Source organism: Coregonus clupeaformis, chromosome 23, assembly GCF_020615455.1.
Source record: "Coregonus clupeaformis isolate EN_2021a chromosome 23, ASM2061545v1, whole genome shotgun sequence".
In the NCBI taxonomy this organism is placed as follows: Eukaryota; Metazoa; Chordata; class Actinopteri; order Salmoniformes; family Salmonidae; genus Coregonus; species Coregonus clupeaformis.
In genome coordinates this window covers 19593129-19617745 of record NC_059214.1, presented here as the reverse complement: position 1 = coordinate 19617745, position 24617 = coordinate 19593129, and the positions used below count along the sequence as shown (strand labels likewise).

General features: G+C 42.3%; 2 protein-coding genes across 4 annotated transcripts in view; both read right to left on the bottom strand.

The window, feature by feature from the left end:
* Window positions 1-129: 129 nt before the first annotated feature.
* LOC121536270 (ribose-5-phosphate isomerase-like) lies at window positions 130-1037 on the bottom strand. The gene is made up of 2 exons (XM_041843536.1): window positions 272-1037; window positions 130-204 (listed from the first exon to the last, which is right to left on the bottom strand). Exon 1 carries the CDS (start codon window positions 1035-1037, stop codon window positions 330-332), a length of 708 nt encoding a protein of 235 aa, XP_041699470.1. The 3' UTR covers window positions 130-204; window positions 272-329.
* A 606-nt stretch (window positions 1038-1643) lies between these two features.
* LOC121536823 (sodium-driven chloride bicarbonate exchanger) overlaps window positions 1644-24617 on the bottom strand; it is a 47210-nt gene continuing 24236 nt past the window's right edge. For 2 of the 3 annotated variants that reach the window (XM_041844400.2, XM_041844401.2), the window contains 24 exons: window positions 24292-24373; window positions 21100-21243; window positions 20592-20730; window positions 19080-19240; window positions 18600-18788; window positions 15862-15953; window positions 14558-14715; window positions 14022-14109; window positions 13780-13926; window positions 13568-13665; window positions 12167-12341; window positions 11840-11973; window positions 10009-10254; window positions 9751-9856; window positions 9141-9302; window positions 8597-8710; window positions 8315-8476; window positions 7707-7958; window positions 7394-7462; window positions 5750-5923; window positions 5397-5519; window positions 4920-4987; window positions 4691-4795; window positions 1644-3280 (listed from right to left, as the gene is read on the bottom strand). In XM_041844400.2, coding sequence (XP_041700334.1) covers window positions 3169-3280; window positions 4691-4795; window positions 4920-4987; window positions 5397-5519; window positions 5750-5923; window positions 7394-7462; window positions 7707-7958; window positions 8315-8476; window positions 8597-8710; window positions 9141-9302; window positions 9751-9856; window positions 10009-10254; window positions 11840-11973; window positions 12167-12341; window positions 13568-13665; window positions 13780-13926; window positions 14022-14109; window positions 14558-14715; window positions 15862-15953; window positions 18600-18788; window positions 19080-19240; window positions 20592-20730; window positions 21100-21243; window positions 24292-24373 — 3300 coding nt within the window. In that variant the 3' untranslated portion in view covers window positions 1644-3168. Of the gene's footprint in view, window positions 3281-4202; window positions 4240-4690; window positions 4796-4919; window positions 4988-5396; window positions 5520-5749; window positions 5924-7393; window positions 7463-7706; window positions 7959-8314; window positions 8477-8596; window positions 8711-9140; window positions 9303-9750; window positions 9857-10008; window positions 10255-11839; window positions 11974-12166; window positions 12342-13567; window positions 13666-13779; window positions 13927-14021; window positions 14110-14557; window positions 14716-15861; window positions 15954-18599; window positions 18789-19079; window positions 19241-20591; window positions 20731-21099; window positions 21244-24291; window positions 24374-24617 lie in introns of all 3 variants that reach the window. The other variant, XM_041844402.2, reaches the window with a different exon arrangement.

The window sequence follows — 24617 nt, the reverse complement described above, 5'->3', positions numbered from 1 at the left end:
CTACACTCCTTTTGACCAGAGCCCCATGGGTCTATATGCCTTGGTCAAAGGTAGTGCCATTTGGGTCCGTACATGTCATGATGAGAGACAGATGTTGAGGTGACGTTGTGTCTGTGTGAGGAAAAATTACAGGTGACTATTTTTACACCAATCACAGTCGGAGTCCGTCAGATCAGGCAGAGATAGAATATTAGGGCACTTGTGGTTATAATAATAATAAAATAATATGCCATTTAGCAGACGCTTTTATCCAAAGCGACTTACAGTCATGGTTGAGATGAGATGGTTGATGGTGGTTGGTTCCAGGTGGTGCTGGAGCAGGGCTCTGGTCAGTTGACTGGGGGGTCTCTGATACGAACACTACCATCCTCCATCCCAAAGTATACCCTCTCTGTCATCCCCACAAACAGACCTGTCTCTACCACACCTGGTATCATCTTTATAGCTGTATTAACCTCCTTCCAGTTGTGAGTGTGTTCAAACTTCCAGTCCAGAAGGAAGTTACTGTTGTCTGTTACCACCGGACCAGCTTTACTGATGGCCATGCGGAGCACTGCCTCCCCTCCGAAACGCTTGGCTATAGCCCTGGAGACGGGGGTGTAGGCCATAGGGATCACTTCTATAGGAACACCCTTCTTCCACTGCTGGCCCAGGGCCGAGGAGTCCTTCCTAAAGTCAGCAATTACGATGAAGTGTTTGGCACAGCCGGCTACGATCTTCTCCTGAGTCAGACAGCCTCCTCCTCCTTTGATGAGTGTGAGAGCTGCATCCACCTCGTCTGCCCCGTCAATGGCCACGTCCAGCTCAGGGTTTCTATCCAGATCAGACAGGGTTAGACCACGCTGCAGAATTAACTGACGAGCCTGGAAGGAGGTGGGGACACACACTATGTTGAGCTTCTCTTGACGAACTCTCTCCGCTAGTCTGTCTACAGCATACACGATGGTGGATCCACTGCCCACTCCAACTACCTGGTTGTTCTGAACATGGTTATCCACCGCGGCATAGATTGCTAGTTTCTTCGCCTCTTCTGCCATGCCGTCTCTGTCGCCGGGACTTACCTCACTAAAATGCAGATCAATTTATAACATTTTTTACATGTGTTTTTCTGGATTTTTGTTTTGTTATTCTGTCTCTCACTGTTCAAATAAACCTACCATTAAAATTATAGACTGATAATTTATTTGTCAGTGGGCAAACGTACAAAATCAGCAGGGGATCAAATAATTTTTTCCCTCACTGTATTGTATTACCTCCAGGCAAATTGAGTTCCTGCACTGAATGACTTCAGCATGTGTACTTTATCTTTATCCAACCTCATGCTCACAAGGCAGGTGTGGCTGTGAGTGTAGCGGAAGACTCAGTTGAGCGGATTGCTGTCAAACACTCTCACCTACAGTGTAAGTGACCTGACCTAGTGTATACGGTTGACTGGTCAACTTGAACTCAAAGCATACCCTCACTGCCGTTATTCACTAGAATTTGCACATGCCTTGGCTTTCTCATAAGTCAAAGCTTACAAAGTGAATCTAGAAACTGTCTCAAAAGGAGAATTAAGGTTATTTTTGGGGACATTTTTTGAAGTGTCAAGCCCACATCAGACATTCCAAACAGCATGCAGTAATATTGACGGGGAAAAGAAACATGTTCAAATACATTTATTACGTTTGAGGTTTATACTTTCATAGTAAATGTACATATACAAGATACATCATAAACAGTAATACATCAGCTCCAAAGACCAATAACAACTTATTGTTTTGCAGTTCCATGTTTCCTTACAATGATTTCTGCCACAAACAAAACTGATTGAGTGACTATTTAAACTAATTAATTCCGAGCTAAGTAAAATTAGTAACGAGTAGTAGTAGAAATGTTCAACAAGAGATTTTAAAATATTTTGCAGATACTAATAATTTAAAATGAAGCAACAGGTATGTATTATAGATAAATCGGCATAGCTAATTATATGTGAACAAATTCATTGTTGTTATTGTACAAAGGAAATAGTTTCAAAAATGTTATAACAATAAATATACTATACATTTTCTCCTTCTAGAAAAAGTGCTATTGCAATTGTTTCTATAGCCATGTATGTTGCCCTTTAGCAGACACCTTCAAGTATTAGTTCAGCTTCATCTTTAGTTATTGAGTGGACAATCCTTCCTGGGCACACACGATGGCCCCTGACAAACAACAAACATAAAATGACATGTAAGCATGTACTTTGCAGCTTGAAAATATTGATATACTGCAATAACTGCAACTATTTAAACTTTGGCAGTATGACTATGAAAATAAATATGATGATTTAAACTAAAGCCAGGATTTTAATTTCTTCTTTAAAATTGTTTCAATACTATCAATTGATATGCGTAACAGTATTCTACAACTTAAGTCAGGCTTTTTACTAATCAGATGCTCAATGCAATGCTTGAACACATTTCCAACCATAAATAATATTTTAAAAAACTATTTTCAACTAATCTCCTTACTGGTAGTAATACATTTCAACAATATTCAAAGCTTAAAGGCTATTGCAAAAAGCTGAAATCATAATGCAAAAAATGGAATGCTCAAACACAGATACTGTAGATTTTCTTTGCATTTATAGCATTTTGAAATTCAAGCAGATGCAGTATATTTTATAATAGTTAATTAATTAAAACTTCATGCGTAACGCACATTTTGACTTTGCCTATAGATAGATTAATTCATCAATGATATATGTATATATATACTTCCGTTCATAGTCTTTAACTGCAGTATTGTACAAACTTTAAATTGATTGTTTATCTAGTTGGATAATTTATCAATTTCAAACAACTGTAATATTATGATACTGAAAAAATACAAAAACATACAAAATACACACAATAAATTCAAAAACAAACAACTTGAAAATAGTTTCTTAATGTGACAGATTCATCCTCGACACAAACATTCCTTTTGCTTTCACATACATTGAAACTAACCTCTCCTATATCTTGCTGGTATTAATTGCCATTTAAAAACACAAAAAAATAAAAATAAAAGAGGCTTACATTTCTTTAGGTTTAAGCAGTTTTGGACACATCAACTAAAAAATACTGTTTTACGCTTTTGAACACACAAAGATTTAGAAGACAAAACATAAAGGAATGGTAAACTGTGGCACACAATATTGATTTATTTAAAACACAGTGAAGGGGGAAACGTCATAAACTTGTCTCCCTGTTCGAAGCAGCCCTTCTGCATCTTTCTCCTCTTCTTCTGTTTCCTTCCACTGTTCTTGGATAAGCTGTGGGTATAAACACTGGCTGTTAGTGCTTTCAAGTATACAGCTTCAGAACGTAGCTTATCCCTATCAGCTGTCCAGCTCCAACAATGAAGATTCTCCATTGAGAATGCTTTTTAGTCCAGGACTAGGCTTAATCAGTGTCCGGGAAACTGCCCCCAAATGTATTATCAACTTAGTTGGGAGGGGCTTTACATTAACATTAGGTTCATAGTTAATATGCTTTAGTAACCACATGCTAATCCACTCACATATATAATATTGTACGGTATGTTCCAGGCAGCTGAGAGGTGTGGGGTCAGAAGGGCAATACCTCAGACAATGTTCATGAAAGAGCAGTTCTTCAGGAGAGATGTACGAATACAAAGTCACCTGCAGCTAGTATGCTGAGGCGCTCCTGGCCAACCTGCCTTTTACAGCCACTGGCTGAGGCACACAGTCAAAGGATGATTGGCATGCTAGCAGAGACTGATTGATACAGTAGCATCATTCAGAGATGGCTCCTATATGCACTTGACATCCTTGCTGTCTCAGTCATGTCACTTTAAACTGAGTTTATGTTTACTCTTCACTGCCTGTTATATGCTGGGTTTATATTCCAAGCAGTGGAAAGGTAATGGATTTAGCATCCAAAATGTTTATCTTTGCCTAACATCGGCAGTCATTACAGAGTTCCAAAGAGCTGTGCTCTCTCAGTGTTGATGAACTAAAAAAAGTATAATGTAGTTGCCATGACAATTTGTAGAATGCAGAATAAGCAGCATCTAGTTTCAACCAAATGGTAAATTGAAAAATGTGACATTTTTCTGTCCTGCCTCATATCATGCAAAGAGAAACCCATTATTTATTTTAATTTTAATTTTAAGTGATGGTCACCAAACAGACTAAGGATGAGCAAGCAAGGGCACAGGGATCAGACTCTTACCTTTGGGGGATTCAGCATCTAGGAGGATATAAGGGAGCTAATGATAGAGATGGAATGGGAAAATACAGTCAAGAAAGGGAACAACTCATCAGCTCTAAAATGTAATGGCAACCCCTTTCTACATTGAATGTAGATAAATAAAATCAAAATGTTTGTTTACAGTAGCAATGACATACAGTATCAATATCCTAAAAATCCTTTATATGAACATTAAACTTGGTAAATGAATTCAATGGTACATAGATGTTTTTCGTTTCTTTAATGGGTTATAACACAAATACACTTGACGAGGAATCCTAACTTGAGATATTCTAAATGAACTGATGCCATGGGGAAATTAGCAAGAATGTTTGAGTTACATGCATGTATCTTAAATTCGGATTCATATTCATAAATTTTTATACAGACTGACAGAATACAAATTTGAAGAGAGGTTTTCAACTTCAATGTGTTGATTTTGGATGAACATGACTGAGGCAATTCAATACCTTTTTGAGTCTAGCTCTTTTTTAGAGTTGTCAGAGTTGACATTCCACGTGTTTCCAAAAGAGCCTTTCAACATTTCATCAGTGATGTTGAGTGCGGATTCACTCCTAAAAAAACAAGACATAATCATGCATAATAATTCACATCAATCAGTTAACTATTTTACTACCAATGACGCATGAAGTGTGATTCTATTAATATTTTTTTCACTCACAATGGCTGATAACTTACTTTTGATATCCTTCTAATGGTACTTGCACTACTCCATCTTCCTCTCCCAAAATACTTTGCTCCTCCTCCTTAGGAATAAGAAAATCAACAGGAACTTGTTAACTAGTGATATCTAGTACTGTATGTAATATATTTGTTAAAACAAACGCAGAGATGAACCATTACAACAGAAGTTACATATCTCAAGTAAAAATGATCTACTGATATATGGCATATCAGTGTCATGTATTGATTTTTAGGGTTTATTTTAGCCCACCAAAGGGCTAATCTTCCTTGATGCTATTTTCATACCACAGGAGGTTGGTGCCACCTTAATTGGGGAGGATGGGCTCGTGGTAATGGCTGGAGCAGAATTACTGGAATGGTATCAAATAAATCAAACACATGGTTTCTATGTGTTTGATGACATTCCATTGGCTCCGTTCCAGCCATTATTATGAGCTGTCCCTCCCCTCAGCAGCCTCCACTGTTTCATACCTCTTCTTCAGCATCCTCCAGTTTCTTCTTCTTACTCTCTGGCATTAGATCATCCAGCCAGCTCATCTCTCTCTTGGTGAAGAAGCAATCCATCAGCTTCCTAATGAACACCAGAGCCAACACCTGCAAGGAACACAAACTCTACATTACTATACAGACAGAATCATCTGCAGAAGCAATCTTTGTCCCAGCCATAGGGCAGGAGCCTATCTCCTGTTTCTGTAGAGCATCAAGGCATCTAGGCTTCATAATGTATAACTTAAGACAATGGATTGCCTTGGCATATTTGGCATGTAAACCCATTCAGATGAATCTACTGTATGAGACTTAAAGGGAGAAAGATGTTTGCTAACCATCATGGGGAAGACAATGGCATAATTGGAGGTCTTGATGACCCAGAGCATGACCAGGCAGCTGAGCTGGATGATGGTGAAGAGATGGACCTTCCTCAGGGGAACGTGTCTCAGGTAGATGAAGTCAGGCTGGTGCTTGGCTGGCATGCCAAACAGCTTCAGACGGTCAAATAACTGATGAGCAATAGAACAATGGATTACATTACAACCTCAGGACCATTGTATTCCGGTTTCTGTGTTGCTGTACTGTGTTGAGAGGAGTCTTAATGTTCTCAGATGGTCTTTGTGAACTTAGCTTTAGATGTAGGTCAAGTGTGCTAGGACTTAGCCTTACAAGCCTATGTTTGTTTATTAAAGTACATTTCATGCTTTATTCAGACATGCACAGAAACAGATGGGGTGAGAGTAAGGAGGGAGATTTAGGAGGAAGGGTGGAGATAGGAATTGAACCCTGGTCTCTGGTGTGAAGGCATATACACTGAGTGTACAAAACACTGCCCCTTTTTGCCTACAAAACAGCCTAAATTCCTCGGGGCATGGACTCTACAAGGTGTCGAAAGCGTTCAACAGGGATCCTGGCCCAAGTTGACTCCAATGCTTCCCGCAGTTGTGTCAAGTTGGCTGGGCCTGATCACCGACAACGATGAGACAGCCTATACGGAGGTCAGAGACCTGGCAGCGTGGTGCCAGGACAACAACCTCTCCCTCAACCTGATCAAGACAAAGGAGATGATCATGGACTACAGGAAAAGGAGGGCAGAGCACGCCCCCATTCTCACATGTAGGGGAGCAGGTTGAGAGCTTCAAGTTCCTTGGTGTCCACATCACCAACAAACTATCATGGTCCAAACACACCAAGACAGTCATGAAGAGGGCACGACAACGCCTATTCCCCCTCAGGAGACTGAACATATTTGGAATGGGTCCCCAGATCCTCAAAAAGTTATACAACTGCACTATCAAGAGCATCCTGACTGGTTGCATCACCGCCTGGTATGGCAACTTCTCGGCCTCCGACCGCAAGGCGCTACAGAGGGTAGTGCGTATGGCCCAGTACATCACTGGGGCCAAGCTTCCTGCCATCCAGGACCTTTATACCAGGCATTGTCAGAGGAAGGCACTAAAAAAGACTCCAGCCACCCTAGTCATAGACTGTTCTCTGTGCTACCACACGGCAAGCGGTACCGGAGCGCCAAGTCTAGGTCCAAAAGGCTTCTTAACAGCTTCTGTTGAGAGTGAAAAACACAGCAGCATTGCAGTTCTTGACACAAACCGGTGTGCCTGGCACCTACTACCATACTACCATTGTCTTGTCCATTCACCATCTGAATGGCACACATACACAATCCATGTCTCAATTGTCTCAAGGCTTAAACATCCTTCTTTAACCTGTCTCCTCCCCTTCATCTGAAGTGAATTTAACAAGTGAAATCAATAAGGGATCATAGCTTTCACCTGGATTCATCTGGTCAGTCTGTCATGGAAAGATCAGGTGTCCTTAATGTTTTGTAAACTCAGTGTATGTCACTTGTGCCGAGAGTGTTATCCACTCGACCAAGGCCCTGCACCTTACAAGTCAATGTTGACTGAGAATGTAATGTACTGTACAGAAACTGCATCTTAGTGTGTTTAGTGATCTCCTACCTGTATTCCTCTGAGCGAAGATGCTCCCATGTACAGGAATACGCCATACAACACAGGCATGGGAATGTACTAAAGGGACAAGAGCAATTATATTATGATTCAGTCATAGAAGCATCAACCAGGAAATGGTTGAAAAAGTGTGATTCAACTCTACAAAACGTAGTGGAAAATATTTGAGTATACTTTGAGGCACTGCAGACTAATACACTGGGTGCAAAATAAATACAGCGTGTGCATGAGAGACACTTCTATCACACTGCAATAGGAACACATTTAGAGCCAACACAATATGTCCTCAGAGAAGCTATCTGACCTTGAGCACAGATGTCATGAACACCGAGCAGCCCATGAGTAGGAAGATCATGAGGCCGGTGAAGCGCTGCTCGCGGATGCCCAGGAACTTGGGCTGTTCCCCGGGGGCAGAGCACTCTGACTCCAGCTTCAGACTGTTGACGTGGGAGATGGAGAGAACGGTAGCAGCCACGAACCAGGGCAGGCCCATGATGGAGCACACCCCCAGCATGAGACCCACCACGAACAGGTCCAGATGGTACCCACAGCCTTTCTGTGGGGAGGGAAACACAATACAGTACAACTGAGAATACACTACTCAATATTCCGGATCGTCAACATTTTATAATAGTTCAGGAAATTATTGTCAAAATGTTAACTAATTCCCCAAGTAGAAAAATACTTCTGAAAGGGACTTTTCCAGTCCATATCAACCAGTACTGGACGCTTTCCAATATTTCACAATCAACTACACATGCACCAAATCAAAGCCAACTAAAAAGGGGACATTCAGGTTATGGTGAACAAAGCCTCGCATATTTACATTTACATTTACGTCATTTAGCAGACGCTCTTTTCCAGAGCGACTTACAATGAGCTGAGCTGAGCCATTACAGTATCCTACACTACCTTTAGTTTGTGCTCCTTCCTGTTGATGATGACAGCGGTGATCTGTTGGTCCATGAAGATGAGGATAGTGCAGAGCAGAGCAGGGATCACTGTTACGATGGTGGTCCACCAAGGGTTGCCGCCTAATGGGCTGATCAACCAACCACGGTCATCTCTGGTCGGCTGCAAGGATTTGGATTATTGGTAAATATTGCATCTACATAGCATGGCACATGTCCATGGTGTACAGTATTTTGAGTAAAAATGTATAATCATCTTGTAATACTTTGTTATATAGCTCACCTTAAACACACTGGGGACTTTTAGTTTTGGTGATGGGACCCCTAAGGCATAGTCCACCAGTACCATGGTAAAGATGGTGATGAACACAGCAAAGTCACTGATGACAGCTCTCAACTGTGCAAGAGAGGGGTGCATGTCAACTGTCTGGTCTTAGTACAGGAACCATCTATATCATTGTTTAATATCAATCACAGATTGCACAGGGCACTCAAACGCTGAGCACAATGGTTGTGGATTCAATTCTCACATGGGCCACTAGTCAGAAAAAAGGGGGGTTCCTTGCCCAAACAATGGGTTATGCCTTAAATCATAATAGAATACAAAATACAAAGTGGAGGCGCGACTCTTTTCTTAATTAAAAACTCTATTTTATTATTAATTAGCTTTGAACTACCATAATCAGACAGTACTCACATATGACCACTAGAGTGCTCCACTGCACCATAAACCTCAGCAGAATGACAGAAAGCCTGTCTGCAGTCTACAAACACATAATAGATACAAACCAATGGGATTACAGTAGGATCTGGGTCTGCTGCCTTACCTTGGTGGGGAAGTAACGGCTGAACTTGAACTCCTTTAGGAAAGCTGACATGAAGACAGTGGAGAAGAAGAGAACGACGGACCAGAAGAGAACATCTGGAATATAGGGTCCGTGAGGGCCACAGGCGCTGCCCACAAACTCCCCTCTTTTCTCTATGCAGTCCTGCAACAACAGGTAGAGGAGGGTGATTGGTCTGCGCTACTACAAGTGGAATTAACGGTGCATGACATTGCTGTCAATTACTAAATCCTTTGGTTAAGAGGGCCTTGGGTTAAGAGCATCCTTGTCCACGAAAAGGAAAATGAATAATACAAATATGCTTTTATGGTGATTTGGCATGGGGTAATCCAGAATAATCCAGTCAACCACATGTCCTTAATCTTCTGCACAGGACCAGCTCCATCTGGGAGAGTATGCCACTTTGTGGGGAACACCTGTTTTTGCTCTCTAATTCCGTTTATTAAACAACAAATTGTTGTCCTTTATGTACTATATGGCCAGGGGGGTTTTCTCAGAACACGAGACCTGACCCAGAATAACTCCTTCTCTGAATTTTGCTTGATCCTTTCCATAGATTCCACAGATTTAACTAGACACTCTTATACGGTACCTTAACCTCGAGTGCCTCCCAGTAGATCTCCGAAGCAGTGATGTTGCTCTGCTCCCAGTACTGTACGGTGGCATTGCTTGGATCTGGAGGTTCAACACATGAACACCTATAGAAACAGTGGAACACTTCACCATTAAATCCCTCACTGATCACAATCATCTCAAATTAAAGATATGACTTTCGTTCAGAACTCTAAGGAACCGATTTAGCCTAGTTCTGGATTAAAAGGCACTTTCAATGGAGTGAGTGCAAACGTACGAGTACTGTGTGAGTTTGTCCAGGTTGTTGTTCATGTTGATGGGGTAGTGTTCCCCCAGGTGGATGAGCTTCTCCAAGGCCTCGTAGATGAAGATGATGCAGATGAGCGAGGCGAAGGCCTCCTCTGTGAAGCGTGTGATGTAACAGACCAGGGAGCTAGCGTCTGTGGCCACTAGGACCAGGCAGAGGAATGCTGTCCACAGCCCTATACAGGTTCTCAGTGAGAGGTAGGATAATCCATACTCCCTGAGGAGAGAGTTAAAACCTCACTGTACTGCAGCATACATTATATGACAACATCTGTGGGATATTTTATCCACTATCTACAGATAACTGCCAGAATAAAGGAAACACTTGAGTAAATGAGGGATACAAATTATATTAAAAGCAGGTGCTTCCACACAGGTGTGGATCCTGAGTTCATTAAGCAATTAACATCCCATCATGCTTAGGGATATGCTGGGCATGCCATTATTTTGGCTACCATGGCTATGCCCCCATAGGATGTCAATGCCCCCATCGACAGGGCATGAGTGGTCACTGAATGGTTTGATGAGCATGAAAACTCAGTCACCAGATCTCAACCCAATTGAACACATGGGAGATTCTGGAGCGGTGCCTGAGACCAAATGATGGAATTTCTCATGGAAGAATGGTGTCACATCCCTCCAATAGAGTTCCAGACACTTGAAGAATCTATGCCAAGGTCCATTGAAGCTGTTCTGGCTCCTGGTGTCCCAATGCCCTATCAAAACACTTTATGTTGGTGTTTCCTTTATATTGGCAGTTACCTGTATATCTATCTATCTGCAGAATATACTGAATCTGAGGTCGTCATTATAACAATGGTATTTTAATACTCTTTAAAGCAGTATAGGACATTAAATTATCCATGTATATCCAGGCTCTGTCGCAGCCGGCCGCGACCGGGAGACTCATGGGCGGCGCACAATTGGCCCAGCGTCGTCCAGGGTAGGCGAGGGAATGGCCGGCAGGGATGTAGCTCAGTTGATAGAGCATGGCGTTTGCAACGCCAGGGTTGTGGGTTCGTTTCCCACGGGGGGCCAGTATATTAAAAAAAAATATGTATTCACTAACTGTAAGTCGCTCTGGATAAGAGCGTCTGCTAAATGACGTAAATGTAAATGTAATGTATTTTGGCAGTACACTCTTAGAATTTTTTTTTCCCAAAAGGGTTCTTTGGCTGTCCCCATTGGAGAAACCTTTTTGGTTCCAGGTAGAACCCTCATGGAACCCAAAAGGGTTTTACCTGGAAACAATAAGGGTTCTTCAAAGGGTTCTCCTTTGGGGACAGCGGAAGAACCATTTTAGGTTCTAGATAGCACCTTTGTTTTCTAAGAGTGTATATTGCATCCGGTCATTCTATATTGCTATTGTTATAAGGACAGAAGATCATCATACAATCTAATCACAGATTATCCGAGATGTGGGTACAGATACAGAAATGGCCTTAGAGCAGTGGGCTAGATAGATGATTAATCACATGGGTGTTATAGAATTGTATAAACTGCATGGTTCGAGCCCTAAATGCTGATTTGCTGACAGCCGTGGTATATCAGACCGTATACCACGGGTATGACAAAACATTTCTTTTTACTACTCTAATTACGTTGGTAACCAGTTTATAATAGCAATAAGGCACCTCAGGGTTTTGTGATGTATGTCCAATATACCACGGCCAAGGGCTGTATCCTGGCACTTAGCATTGCGTCGTGCCTAAGAACAGCCCTTAGCAGTGGTATATTGGCCATATACCACACCTCCTCGGGCCTTATTGCTTAAATAACTACAGTATTTTATTCAAACTTACTTGCAGAATTTGTACAATATCTTCTCAAACACCAGCACAGGCCCTGTGCTGCCCAATATGGTGAGTGGCTGGCCAGCAAACAGGGAATAGGCTATTCCCGTCATGGAGGCGCCAAAAAGTGATTCGATTGCACTCTGCAGGAAACAAATGCAGAGAATATCCATGCGTAAGAAAGGCTGAACTTCAATCAATCTCTTTTTCATTTTATCACTGTGTATTCGACAGGGATGGGCTGCATCCCAAATGGCTCTCTATTGACCATGACCCCAAAATAGTGCAGTATGTAGGGAATAGACAGCCATTTGGGATGAAACCCTGGTGTCTTACTATGCGTCCTTCTGTTGCCTCTCCTAGTAGACCCCCGAACGTGATGACAGGCGACATGCATGCACAGTACAGGAAGAGGAAGGAGGCCAAGCACTGCAGGCTGACAGCGTCTGTGTAGTCAGACAGGTAGTGTGGCGCCTTGCGTTTGATGTCCAACAGGAGACCACCACAGAATCTGGAAACATTATAACACCATAGAGAAAATAGTGGACTGCATTAATACGGTCATGTATAGCATCTCTTCTAATGACTGAATCAAACTACAACCACATGGGTAACCTGCTGTCTCGTGGTGAGGATTTAGCTTGCAGCTGGAGCCTTTCTTTTTGATTTCCCCCTCTCCAAAAGAACTTAATGGGCATAAAATAGACACAGTCATGAGGATGACTTAGCATGAGCTCATGCCCCTGCTGCAGAATATAGACAAGGCAATTGGGAGCTCACTGCAGGAGGTTGCTATGGCAACCTTTGCATGAACTGCACACAGTCACCTGGGAGGGAGATCAGTGGCAATGGCAAGCCTGGCCTCTGTGCAATGTTCCATAGATAGATGTTTCAAATACCAGGAGAAAAACCTGGTTTATTTTTATCCATCTTTCTTAATACACAACCACAACCACATAATACACAACCACATAATACACAACCACATAATACACAAACACAACCACATAATACACAACCACAACCACATAATACACAACCACATAATACACAACCACAACCACATAATACACAACCACATATTACACAACCACAACCACATAATACACAACCACATAATACACAACCACAACCACATAATACACAACCACATAATACACAACCACAACCACATAATACACAACCACATAATACACAACCACAACCACATAATACACAACCACATAATACACAACCACAACCACATAATACACAACCACATAATACACAACCACAACCACATAATACACAACCACATAATACACAACCACAACCACATAATACACAACCACATAATACACAACCACAACCACATAATACACAACCACAAACACAACCACATAATACACAAACACAACCACATAATACACAACCACATAATACACAACCACAACCACATAATACACAACCACATAATACACAACCACAACCACATAATACACAACCACAAACACAACCACATAATACACAAACACAACCACATAATACCACAACCACAACCACATAATACACAACCACAACCACAACCACATAATACACAATCACAACCACATAATACACAACCACAAACACAACCACATAATACACAACCACAACCACAACCACATAATACACAACCACAAACACAACCACATAATACACAATCACAACCACATAATACACAACCACAAACACAACCACATACCCCCCCCCACCTACCGTCCTGTCCGCTGCAGCTCCGGACCCCCATGTCCCTCGTCCTCCTCCTCTTCATCCCCTGGGTCTGTGCCGCACTGTGCTGCACTCCTCCTCTTCTCCTGTTTTTCAAACACCACATCTGTTATTTTTTTCCTTTTTCAAATGAAAGACATTGCTGTGATTTGTATGTCCAATGATGAAAGACTTGTTTTTAAAGAAGGGGCTAAACTCACCTGAGACGGTACATTTTTTGGTGGCTCTATTCTTATAGAGGGATCCCACTCCCCCGGTGGCAGGACAGTCACTTGGTCAAGGAACTCATCGATTCCAGCAATTAGATCATTGCGGTCCTTCGCTTTGTAGGCGACATCATGGAAAACCTTGGAATGAAGAAGAATGAAAATTCAGTCATTAATTGACATGTTCGTTCAGTCATGCCCAACAACTATGTTCACCATTGGAGAGGCTGTCTTACCTCGTCTGTCATGAGAGTTGCAATGGATCGGCCAATCTCATGGTACTGTGGCCCTTTCCCAAGAGGCCCCAGCAGAATGAACAAGAACCTAACAGGGGAAGAGGAAATGGGCCACAATAAGAGTCAGACAGAGCGGTGAAGAGACAGTTGGGGGTCAGCCCAAATAAGGACTAAGAAGGTCATAGTGTTAGTCATAGACAGGAGACCATAGTGATAGACTAATTGGAAGTAGTGTTGCGAAATCCCTCATTAAAATGCAAATCAATTTATAACATTTTTTACATGCGTTTTTATGGATTTTTTTTGTTGTTATTCTGTCTCTCACTGTTCAAATAAACCTACCAATAATATTATAGACTGATCATTTCTTTGTCAGTGGGCAAACGTACAAAATCAGCAGGGGATCAAATACTTTTTTCCCTCACTGTATTCCTGATTCCAAGGAATCTTCGAACCATGATTTCTGGAAAACCTGGGAATTTTGAGAAAGTTACTGCAATTTTGCAACCCTAAATGGAGGTCACAGTGTTTCTAACCTGGTAACGATGGGGACCTCAGCCAGCCCGTTGAGCATGACTGCAGGTGAGAGACGTACAAACGCCACCACAGGCTTGTCTAGGAACTCTGCCTCACCCACCAACACATTGGACGCTTCCGCTCCCGGCGGAATCTTCTTCATGAAATGGAGGTCTATCTACACGGACACAGGATAGAATACGCAGTCATTAGTTGAGTCTAAATGGTGCATTTTACTGTGTGAATATCGCAAATCCTCAATCCTAAAGAAGAGCATAGGAAAAGAAAAGCTGAAATATGAAATACATTCTCAAAACAAACATAACGTAATCCCTACTGTTGATCCCTACTGTGACTAGGGTTGCAAAATTCCCTCCTGATTTGGGGAATTGTCCAACCAGGATTACCAGTACTGGAAAACCTGGTAATTTTGGGATAGTTATAAGAATTTTGGAACCTTGTGTGTTTTTGTAATTAATATCCTGTTGATGACTTAAGATACATAATAGATTAGCCAACTGGACCCTATTTCATCTATTTCATAACATTACCATCATAACATACATATGACCATGTGTTATGATGAAATATTACAGCAGATTGCCATCATCAGCCTAAAGTGGTATCATCAGTTACATAACATTTCCAGAGGTTATCATCTCCTTGATACCCTGTCTGCCCCCGCAGTGACACATTCATCCAGACCTGAGCCTGCCTGACTGCCTGCTAACTGATCCTCCAATCACTATTCTGCTGCGATCCTGTCTGTCTGTCTGTCTGTCTGTCTGCTATGGAGCTGCACTGCGTCAAATGGAAGTGCTGTAACATTAAGTGGAAGCAGTAGGGGCATCAGAGTCCCAGTTATAAACACCATGCTCACTGCTAACAGAATAAGGAAACCTTGTGGTGAAGGGGAACAAAAGGCTCTGAACAAAAGGTTACCGACAAAAGGTTATCATTGTAGGATTCAGAGGTAAGATAAACTGTTGTTGTCCTACTATAATCTACAGTGTTAATGGCAGTGTGAGTGAGATGACTGGTTTGCTATATTTATAGTATGGTTATAATAATAGTTTATGGTTTAAACAATTTTTTAAAGCAATACATACAAACAACAAATGAAAATGGAACAGATTATTGTGTTCATACACACCTGAACTGCCAGAACTGGCATGTTGAGTATGTGGTACTGTAGTAGGATAGTACGTTCAAGGCCCGTATTCATAAATCGTCTCAGACTTGGAGTGCTGATCTAGGATTGGTTTTGCCTTTTAATCATAATGAATAAGAGGGGGGACCTGATTGTAAGAATGTCTTACTGTACCTTACTGAAGTCCACAGCACTGTTCTCTCTGCTGATTTCAGCTTTGCCGTCATTGGGGACGGGTAGAGAGGTCTGGGGAGAAATCACCTGACCTAGATCAAACAGAGATGACAGAGTCCAATAAGTCAACTACTAAAACCTCTATATCAGACCAACACCAAGGTTTCACGGCAGTGCAGGCGCCAATGGTAATAAATCACAGCATCGTCACACAGAGAGAGCTCTTGGCCTACCAAAATGACCAAAAATGCTTTAGTAATCTATAGATTTGCACTCTAAGGTTGAAGTAATCTGGGATTTATTAGACATTGGCAAAGTACCCTTATTTAGTGCAGATCTCAAGAGAGGACAGAAGATAAAGCCTATGAGTGGCTGCATGGTGAAGGATGGAAGTCATGGATGGCCTTGGTGAGGATGGGTGGATGAAGCTTGTCCATTAGGATTTCAGCATTATCATTGTGTCAAGGAGACTGACCGATACAAACACGAAATTAGCCCACAGCTGCCAGAGTAGAGCAAGAAGGATTTAAATCGAAAGGATTAATTTTCATTAGTGAGAGGGTACAGATAAATACTAATTTCAGTGTTTGATCCGTTCACAAGCCAGTGGAAGCTATCAGTGACTAACGGCTGCATTAAGAATCAAGAGACTCAGAAATAAAAGCATGCCTTGCAAAGATTCATTTCGACTCATATTTCCACATGAAATCAATGAGAGCCCTAAGTCTGAAAGCAATTTACAGAGTCAGCTGCTGCTGCCCATGAAGAAACACAGCGACAAACCCTTTAGATTGAAATGTTCTTACTTGCAATGAGCAGGAGGGTGCCCTCACTAAGATGGCCCCGGTTTGGTTTATTAGTCACGCACTCGCTGTTGCCACGTTTTAATTTAGCTTTTGCATAACTCTACTAGAATGAATGTGCCTGTGACAAACCGCTCTGAATTAAATTACAGCAGAGAATGATTTGCTAAAAGGGTTTTGGGTGGTCTTCATGTATCAAAATTGGCATGTGGAATGCTGGCAAACTTGCTTCCGAAACATAATTCCTGTAAAAGGTGATGGACATTCTCAATGAGGTATCATTCGCAGCGGAACGTAAAGGTTCCTTATGATTTTACATTTTCATTTTAGCCATTTAGCAGACACTCTTATCCAGAGCGACTTACAGTAATGAGTGCACACATTTTCATACTTTTTTCATACGGGTCCCCCGTGGGAAACGAACCCACAACCCTATTATCAGTGAACACCTCTGCTCAGGGCCTTTTCTCTTCTGAATATTTTCCTGTCAACATCTTCTACACTTGTTAGGCCTACACCCTATCACTATATTTTAACATAGTCTGATATTAAAAACAGAGAAATTAATATATAGTCGATGTTAATGATAAGTTCAGTAACTCTTTCATGCAACTCTTTCAACTTTATCCCTGTTGATAGTTATATCTAGTAACTTCCACTGATTTCTCACTGTGCTCGATAAAATACAATGTACGGCTCATATGATATGAGATATTGTCTATACTATACACTTTCTCACCTGATGGGCTATAACTAACTTGATTAAATTATCTGAAGTTCAAAACACAACCTCTAACTATTATTGACCGAAACAACTTTGAGATTACCACCTTCACAAGTTATGTTTTAGGAAGTGCTAGCAGTAGAGAAAGGTTCTGTCAAGGTTTAAGAGTTGCCTGGGTCCGGGTCATCCTCCTTGTCCACGGGCTGCATATCAGACTGGGGTCTGGGACCCTGTTTCTGGGGTCTGGGGTCTGGGTGTGGAGTGGCTGGAGGGGGGTGGGTGGTGGATGAGGTCGGGAGTGGAGAGGAGATGGAGGAGGAGACACACTGGGGACAACAGAGTGGCCATGGGGTGCAGGATGAGACCTGCCTGTCACTCCTAGACCCCGCTGCCATAAATGAGCCCCAGAAGGAGGACTTAAGGGTAGAACAGAGTGATGGGCCGCCTGCCAGACACACATACATACATCCACGTATACACACAAACAAACACACACACACACACACACACACACACACACACACACACAAGGAAACAAGAGAAGAGAGTCACACTGAGACACTGAAAAGAAGGTCAAACATGGACAATGTCATGTAGAATGAGAAAGGCATCCACATGGGATGACTGAGAGCACTACTTACAACAATATTATTTCCAATTTCAATGTTGCTGTGACCAGCAGTACAAAGTGAGGAGAACTGAAAAACTTGCAGTCATCCTGAACCATTAATGTACATTTTACATTTTAGTCATTTAGCAGACGCTCTTATCCAGAGCGACTTACAGTTAGTGAATGCATACATGTATTTTTTATTTTTTATTTTTTTATACTGGCCCCCCGTGGGAAACAAACCCACATCCCTGCCGGCCAAACCCTCCCTTACCTTGGACGACGCTGGACCAATTGTGCGCCGCCCATGGGTCTCCCGGTCGCGGCCGGGATCTCTAGGATCTCTAGTGGCACAGCTAGCACTGTGATGCAGTGCCTTAGACCACTGTGCCACTCGGGAGTCATGTGGCAGCGGAAGGGTTGCTGAATTCCGGTAACTTTCCCAAAATTCCCAGGTTTTCCAGAAATCCTGTTTGGAGGATTCACGGATTCCCTGCTTATTCCCTCCTGATGCCAGGAATCTTCCAACTGGGATTTCTAGAAAACCTGAGAAGGTTAGAGGAATTTTGCAACCCTAAGCAGAGGGCTGCCTGTTACTGACCGTTCTTGTCCATGGAGTGGGGCTCGGACTGCTTCTTGCCAATGTCAGCGAAGGAGCGGACGATGGGGATGCGGTTGGCCAACTTCTTCTGGTTCTGGTGATGGTGCGTTTTGAGGAGTGCCTCTCTCACCTTCCTCCTCACCTCGTCCCCCAGTGGACCTGTGGTCTCCTGCTGGTCCAACACCATGTCTGACAAACAGGACCACACAGTCAACAGTTCAACAGCAACTAGGATTCCATCCATTACATTCTGATTACAATGTTTACAATTGTACAATGAAGATCATAGAACAGGGTCGTATTCACTTGGAACAGAACGGAAGCAAACGAGCCAAAACGGTGAGGGACCTAACTGGAACTGTCCAATAAGAAATGCTTATTTTTGTTTGACGTTGCAAATCATTTTGCTATGGTATGCACTAATGAATACGACAAAGGTGTATGGGGTAGTTCCTGATGCCACTCAGTGCTCTACAGTACCTGCTACCTCCTCCACAGAGTTGGCCCTCATGTCCAGCAGCACGACGCCGTTGAGGATGCAGCTGCGCAGCTCGAACAGGCTGTGCAGGGACAGCGTGGCCACGTAGGGCTTACTCCACCGCTCCCCTCCATCCTCCACGTCCTCCTCAAACTTCAGCCACCTGTACAAATGCCCACACTCTTAGAAAATAATGTGTTATCTAGAACTGTAGAAAAGGCTCTCATTTTTTCTCTAACTTTTTAGTTAACTGTTCCTTTAATTGCACTTTTTTGTTAAGTGTCTCTAAAATTGCCATAGAGATGTGTAGTCCTCAAATGGCGCTGCCCATGTTATACAGGCTTCTGTGCACTAGTGATCTCTACACATCTCTATGCTCTGAGCGCACCTGCAACCAATTTCCCTTGTTAAATACCTGAGTTCCTTTGTAAAAGGGTTCTTCGGCTGTCCCCATAGGAGAACCCTTTGAAGAACCTTTTGGTTCCAGGTAGAACCCTTTCCACAGAGGGTTCTAAATGGAACCCCGAAAGGGTACTACCTGGAACCAAAAATGGTTCTACCTGGAACCAAAAAGGGTTCTACCTTCTTCTATGGGGACAGCTGAAGAACCCTTTTGGAACCCTTTTTTCTAAGAGTGCAGACCAGTAACACTGAGCCAAGGGACCATGGGATAGATGACAGCGAGCTGTCCAGCCATCTAGAAGCCATGTGCTGATAGAGCTCACTTTACACTGATGGGGATACCAAGGACACATCAGACATTACCCAAAAGCCTACACAAATGCATTTCATTCCAGCTTGAACAAAAAAGGGAATCAGGTGCTCGACTGAGGGACTTGGTCATCCAAAAAAGCATTTATTACCCCAGGATATTTCAACAGGTGACTTTCCCAAGACAATACAGAATAAGTGTCACTCTGTGTCTGCATAAACCTTGTTTTATTCACCGGAAACTAAACACCTCCTACACCGTGGCAGGGACTGACTGACTGAGTGACTGACTGACTGAATGACTGACTGACTGACAAGCTATGGCAAGTAGAGCTCTGTCCGTCAATATGTGACAATGTGACAGTTGTGTCTAGATGCACTGTAGCACAGAAAGTACTGCACAACAGGATATTTCTCCAGTCCAGACATTATGCTTGTGTACTTCAAGTAAACAAGCATTTCCTTTAGAGCTGGGCTCCCATGCATTGCACATGCAGCAGTCTTTATAATTAGAGCATTATTTAGCCCATCTCCAAGGTTACACAACAATCTCTCTTTATGTAACGTTAACTCTTTCAGGTAACAGTTGTTTAATGTTTCAGACATTAAGATATTATAATAAGGAATAAATTATAGATAATAAATCATATTATATATAACAATGTCATCACTTAGCATGATTAAAAGCAACAGGTAAAAAACTACCTATGGACCAACGTTGGAATTGACTAAAAGCATTCAGTAATAACATGACTTGGCGGTGATTGGCTGATGGGCCAGGGGTGTGTCATGTGACTCCTTACCTGGCGGTTTCCCTCCACTCTGCATCCTCTCCGTCTTTCAGGCAGATCTCGTCCAGCTCAGTGAAGAGGTCATGGGGGATGTGCTCCTCATCGTCATCCTCTGTGCCCAGGAGGAACTGCACTCTCTGGGATGGCGTGTCTGGAGCGCAGGGTCAAGTAAGGTCATCACTTACAGTACTGTCTGCTATACACACTCCCTGACTAGGGAGCTCTGCAGCAGACTATGCACATACACTTTTTCATAAATATAGCTACTATATTTGATGAGTATATGTTATGAGTACATTTGATGAGTATACATTGAGTTTTGAGTCCAGATAGCTTTTCTTTTGTGGTGAGTGGACATTAATCCCCTCTTTTGAAATGCATTATGCAGCCATATAGACTTAACATATTATTACAGAATCCTATATCTTTTAGGAGGAAAATTGCATTATTCTACCCCAAAGGACCAGACAATTCGGCTGCTGCTTTGAAATGTGCCAGCCAGCCAGAGTGGAAAACTTACTGTATGTGGGAGAATCTCTTCCATCCTCCACTCCAGAGTCCCGCTCCCTGCTCCTCTTCCTGTGTCTGTGTCCATGATGCCGATGCCTCCGGTGGCTCTTCCTTCCCAGGGGGACATGTACCCCGATGTAGAGTGTCCTGTGACCTGGAGGCAGCCATCACAGAGAGAGAAATAAGATAAGACAAAATAAAGAAGAATAAGGTAAGAAGTAGAGAAGAAGAGAAATGATTTAATTCAGAGAAGTTATTGATTCAGCCTGCTCCTTTTGTTTATATATATGGGTCAACTTCCAACAGCAATATGCCCACTAAAAAGACAGACATTATGGGTTACAATTTACTCGACTTAGTTTGTTACTCAATACAATATATATACCAAGTAAATACCAGATTACAAAGGGCTATAAAATAAAGCATTACCAAATTGCATTAATATACTGTATCTTAGAATAATCTGGATTTATGATTCTAAGGTCATGTCACTGGTATTTTATTGAGCGATACCTACCACATGTCTCTTTGACATTAAACTGGCATGTATGCAACCCTTTTACTGATATCGTTACTTTGTATCAGTCTAAGTCTAAAAATAAATCTCTGGGAATATTTTTAGCTTCAACATCTGCCACAGAAGTACAATAAAGGCTTGGTCTCGCTTAAAATCCCCTTAGTGCATCATCTGGTAGGATGAATAAATAATGTAATAAAAACTCATCTAAAAATAGTGAACAGATTTGACATTCGATATCAAACATATTTTAGTCAAATCAGATTTGATATTACTGTTAAACTGAGTTACATAAATGGGACAGTTGTCAAAATAATACAGGAAAAGCAAACTATTGAGTGAAGTACACCAATTGCAAAGTATATTTTACCATCTGTGAACAGCATGAATATTGTATAAATAGTTCTATAAATATGTCTAATATTCTGAAATTGATTAGTAATTCACACTTGTCTCATCTAGAAACTCAAAATAAACCGTATGGTGTTGACCTGGGATCTATGCAACCAGAACTGCAGAATGGGGAGGATAAGCAGGCAGCGGGGGTGGATCGTCACCCTGCTGATATTACTGAGGCTGAATAGATGTGGTGCTGTCACAGTGTGAGGGTAATCCACCCTGATTCCAGCCTGCTTTGTGAGTGCTCCTTCAGGCCTGGGGCTACTGCCAGGCAGCTAGCAGCCTCTGCTATTCAAACCAATCCCAGTTATCCCACCCACAAACACTAGGGTATCAGGACTAATCACTGCCTCCAGTACTATGATGAATGCATTGCTGGAAATTTAGATTAAATGAATTTTAAGTAACGTCCTTGAAAGCTCAGCATAAATGGTTCTGCAGACTCTTAATTTGTTATTGGAGCTAAGTGCTTTTGTGTGCTCAAGCAGCTCTTTTGTTATCACCCTCTGTAGTCTCATGTGTACGGTGTCCATATTAGGACAACCTCAGTCTTAGCAGGAGTTGGCTCAATCTAAAAAACAACCTTATCTCTGGTGGCCATATACAGTGAGGGAAAAAAGTATTTGATCCCCTGCTGATTTTGTACGTTTGCCCACTGACAAAGAAATGATCAGTCTATAATTTTATTGGCAGGTTTATTTGAATAGTGAGGGACAGAATAACAACAAAAGAATCCTGAAAAACGCATGTCAAAAATGTTAGAAATTGATTTGCATTTTAATGAGGGAAATAAGTATTTGACCCCCTCTCAATCAGAAAGATTTCTGGCTCCCAGGTGTCTTTTATAGAGGTAACGAGCTGAGATTAGGAGCACACTCTTAAAGGGAGTGCTCCTAATCTCAGCTTGTTACCTGTATAAAAGACACCTGTCCACAGAAGCAATCAATCAATCAGATTCCAAACTCTCCACCATGGCCAAGACCAAAGAGCTCTCCAAGGATGTCAGGGACAAGATTGTAGACCTACACAAGGCTGGAATGGGCTACAAGACCATCGCCAAGCAGCTTGGTGAGAAGGTGACAACAGTTGGTGCGATTATTCGCAAATGGAAGAAACACAAAATAACTGTCAATCTCCCTCGGCCTGGGGCTCCATGCAAGATCTCACCTCGTGGAGTTGCAATGATCATGAGAACGGTGAGGAATCAGCCCAGAACTACACGGGAGGATCTTGTCAATGATCTCAAGGCAGCTGGGACCATAGTCACCAAGAAAACAATTGGTAACACACTACGCCGTGAAGGACTGAAATTCTGCAGCGCCCGCAAGGTCCCCCTGCTCAAGAAAGCACATATACATGCCCGTCTGAAGTTTGCCAATGAACATCTGAATGATTCAGAGGAGAACTGGGTGAAAGTGTTGTGGTCAGATGAGACCAAAATCGAGCTCTTTGGTATCAACTCAACTCACCGTGTTTGGAGGAGGAGGAATGCTGCCTATGACCCCAAGAACACCATCCCCACCGTCAAACATGGAGGTGGAAACATTATGCTTTGGGGGTGTTTTTCTGCTAAGGGGCCAGGACAACTTCACCGCATCAAAGGGACGATGGACGGGGCCATGTACCGTCAAATCTTGGGTGAGAACCTCCTTCCCTCAGCCAGGGCATTGAAAATGGGTCGTGGATGGGTATTCCAGCATGGCAATGACCCAAAACACACGGCCAAGGCAACAAAGGAGTGGCTCAAGAAGAAGCACATTAAGGTCCTGGAGTGGCCTAGCCAGTCTCAAGACCTTAATCCCATAGAAAATCTGTGGAGGGAGCTAAAGGTTCGAGTTGCCAAACGTCAGCCTCGAAACCTTAATGACTTGGAGAAGATCTGCAAAGAGGAGTGGGACAAAATCCCTCCTGAGATGTGTGCAAACCTGGTGGCCAACTACAAGAAACGTCTGACCTCTGTGATTGCCAACAAGGGTTTTGCCACCAAGTACTAAGTCATGTTTTGCAGAGGGGTCAAATACTTATTTCCCTCATTAAAATGCAAATCAATTTATAACATTTTTGACATGTGTTTTTCTGTATTATTTTGTTGTTATTCTCTCTCTCACTGTTCAAATAAACCTACCATTAAAATTATAGACTGATCATTTCTTTGTCAGTGGGCAAACGTACAAAATCAGCAGGGGATCAAATACTTTTTTCCCTCACTGTAGGTGGCCTTCTATTCTTCCTTCCACAAAACTGAATTAAGGCCTTAAGGCATTGTACTTCATAAAGTTGATGTACCTTCGAGTTCCTCCTTTTCAAAGTTGGTTTTCAGCATGGACCGTGTTCCACCTCTGTCCACCACAGCCTCTTCATCATTTCTCTGTGAAGGAGAGACACCGTTCAGTCAGGATTTGTTGTTAGAGGATGATTGCAATGGTCAGAAATTGTCTGTCTTTGTTACTTTTCTATTCTTCACACATCATCATTCTAACGTTGTCTAAAATGTGTATGTGACTTTAGGCTACTGAACATCACTTAAACAATCTTATCAAAGGTATATTTGTAGTCTAAACCATGGTATTAAGATATCATAGCTGTCTCTGTGTCCTTGTGTTGCAAGCAGG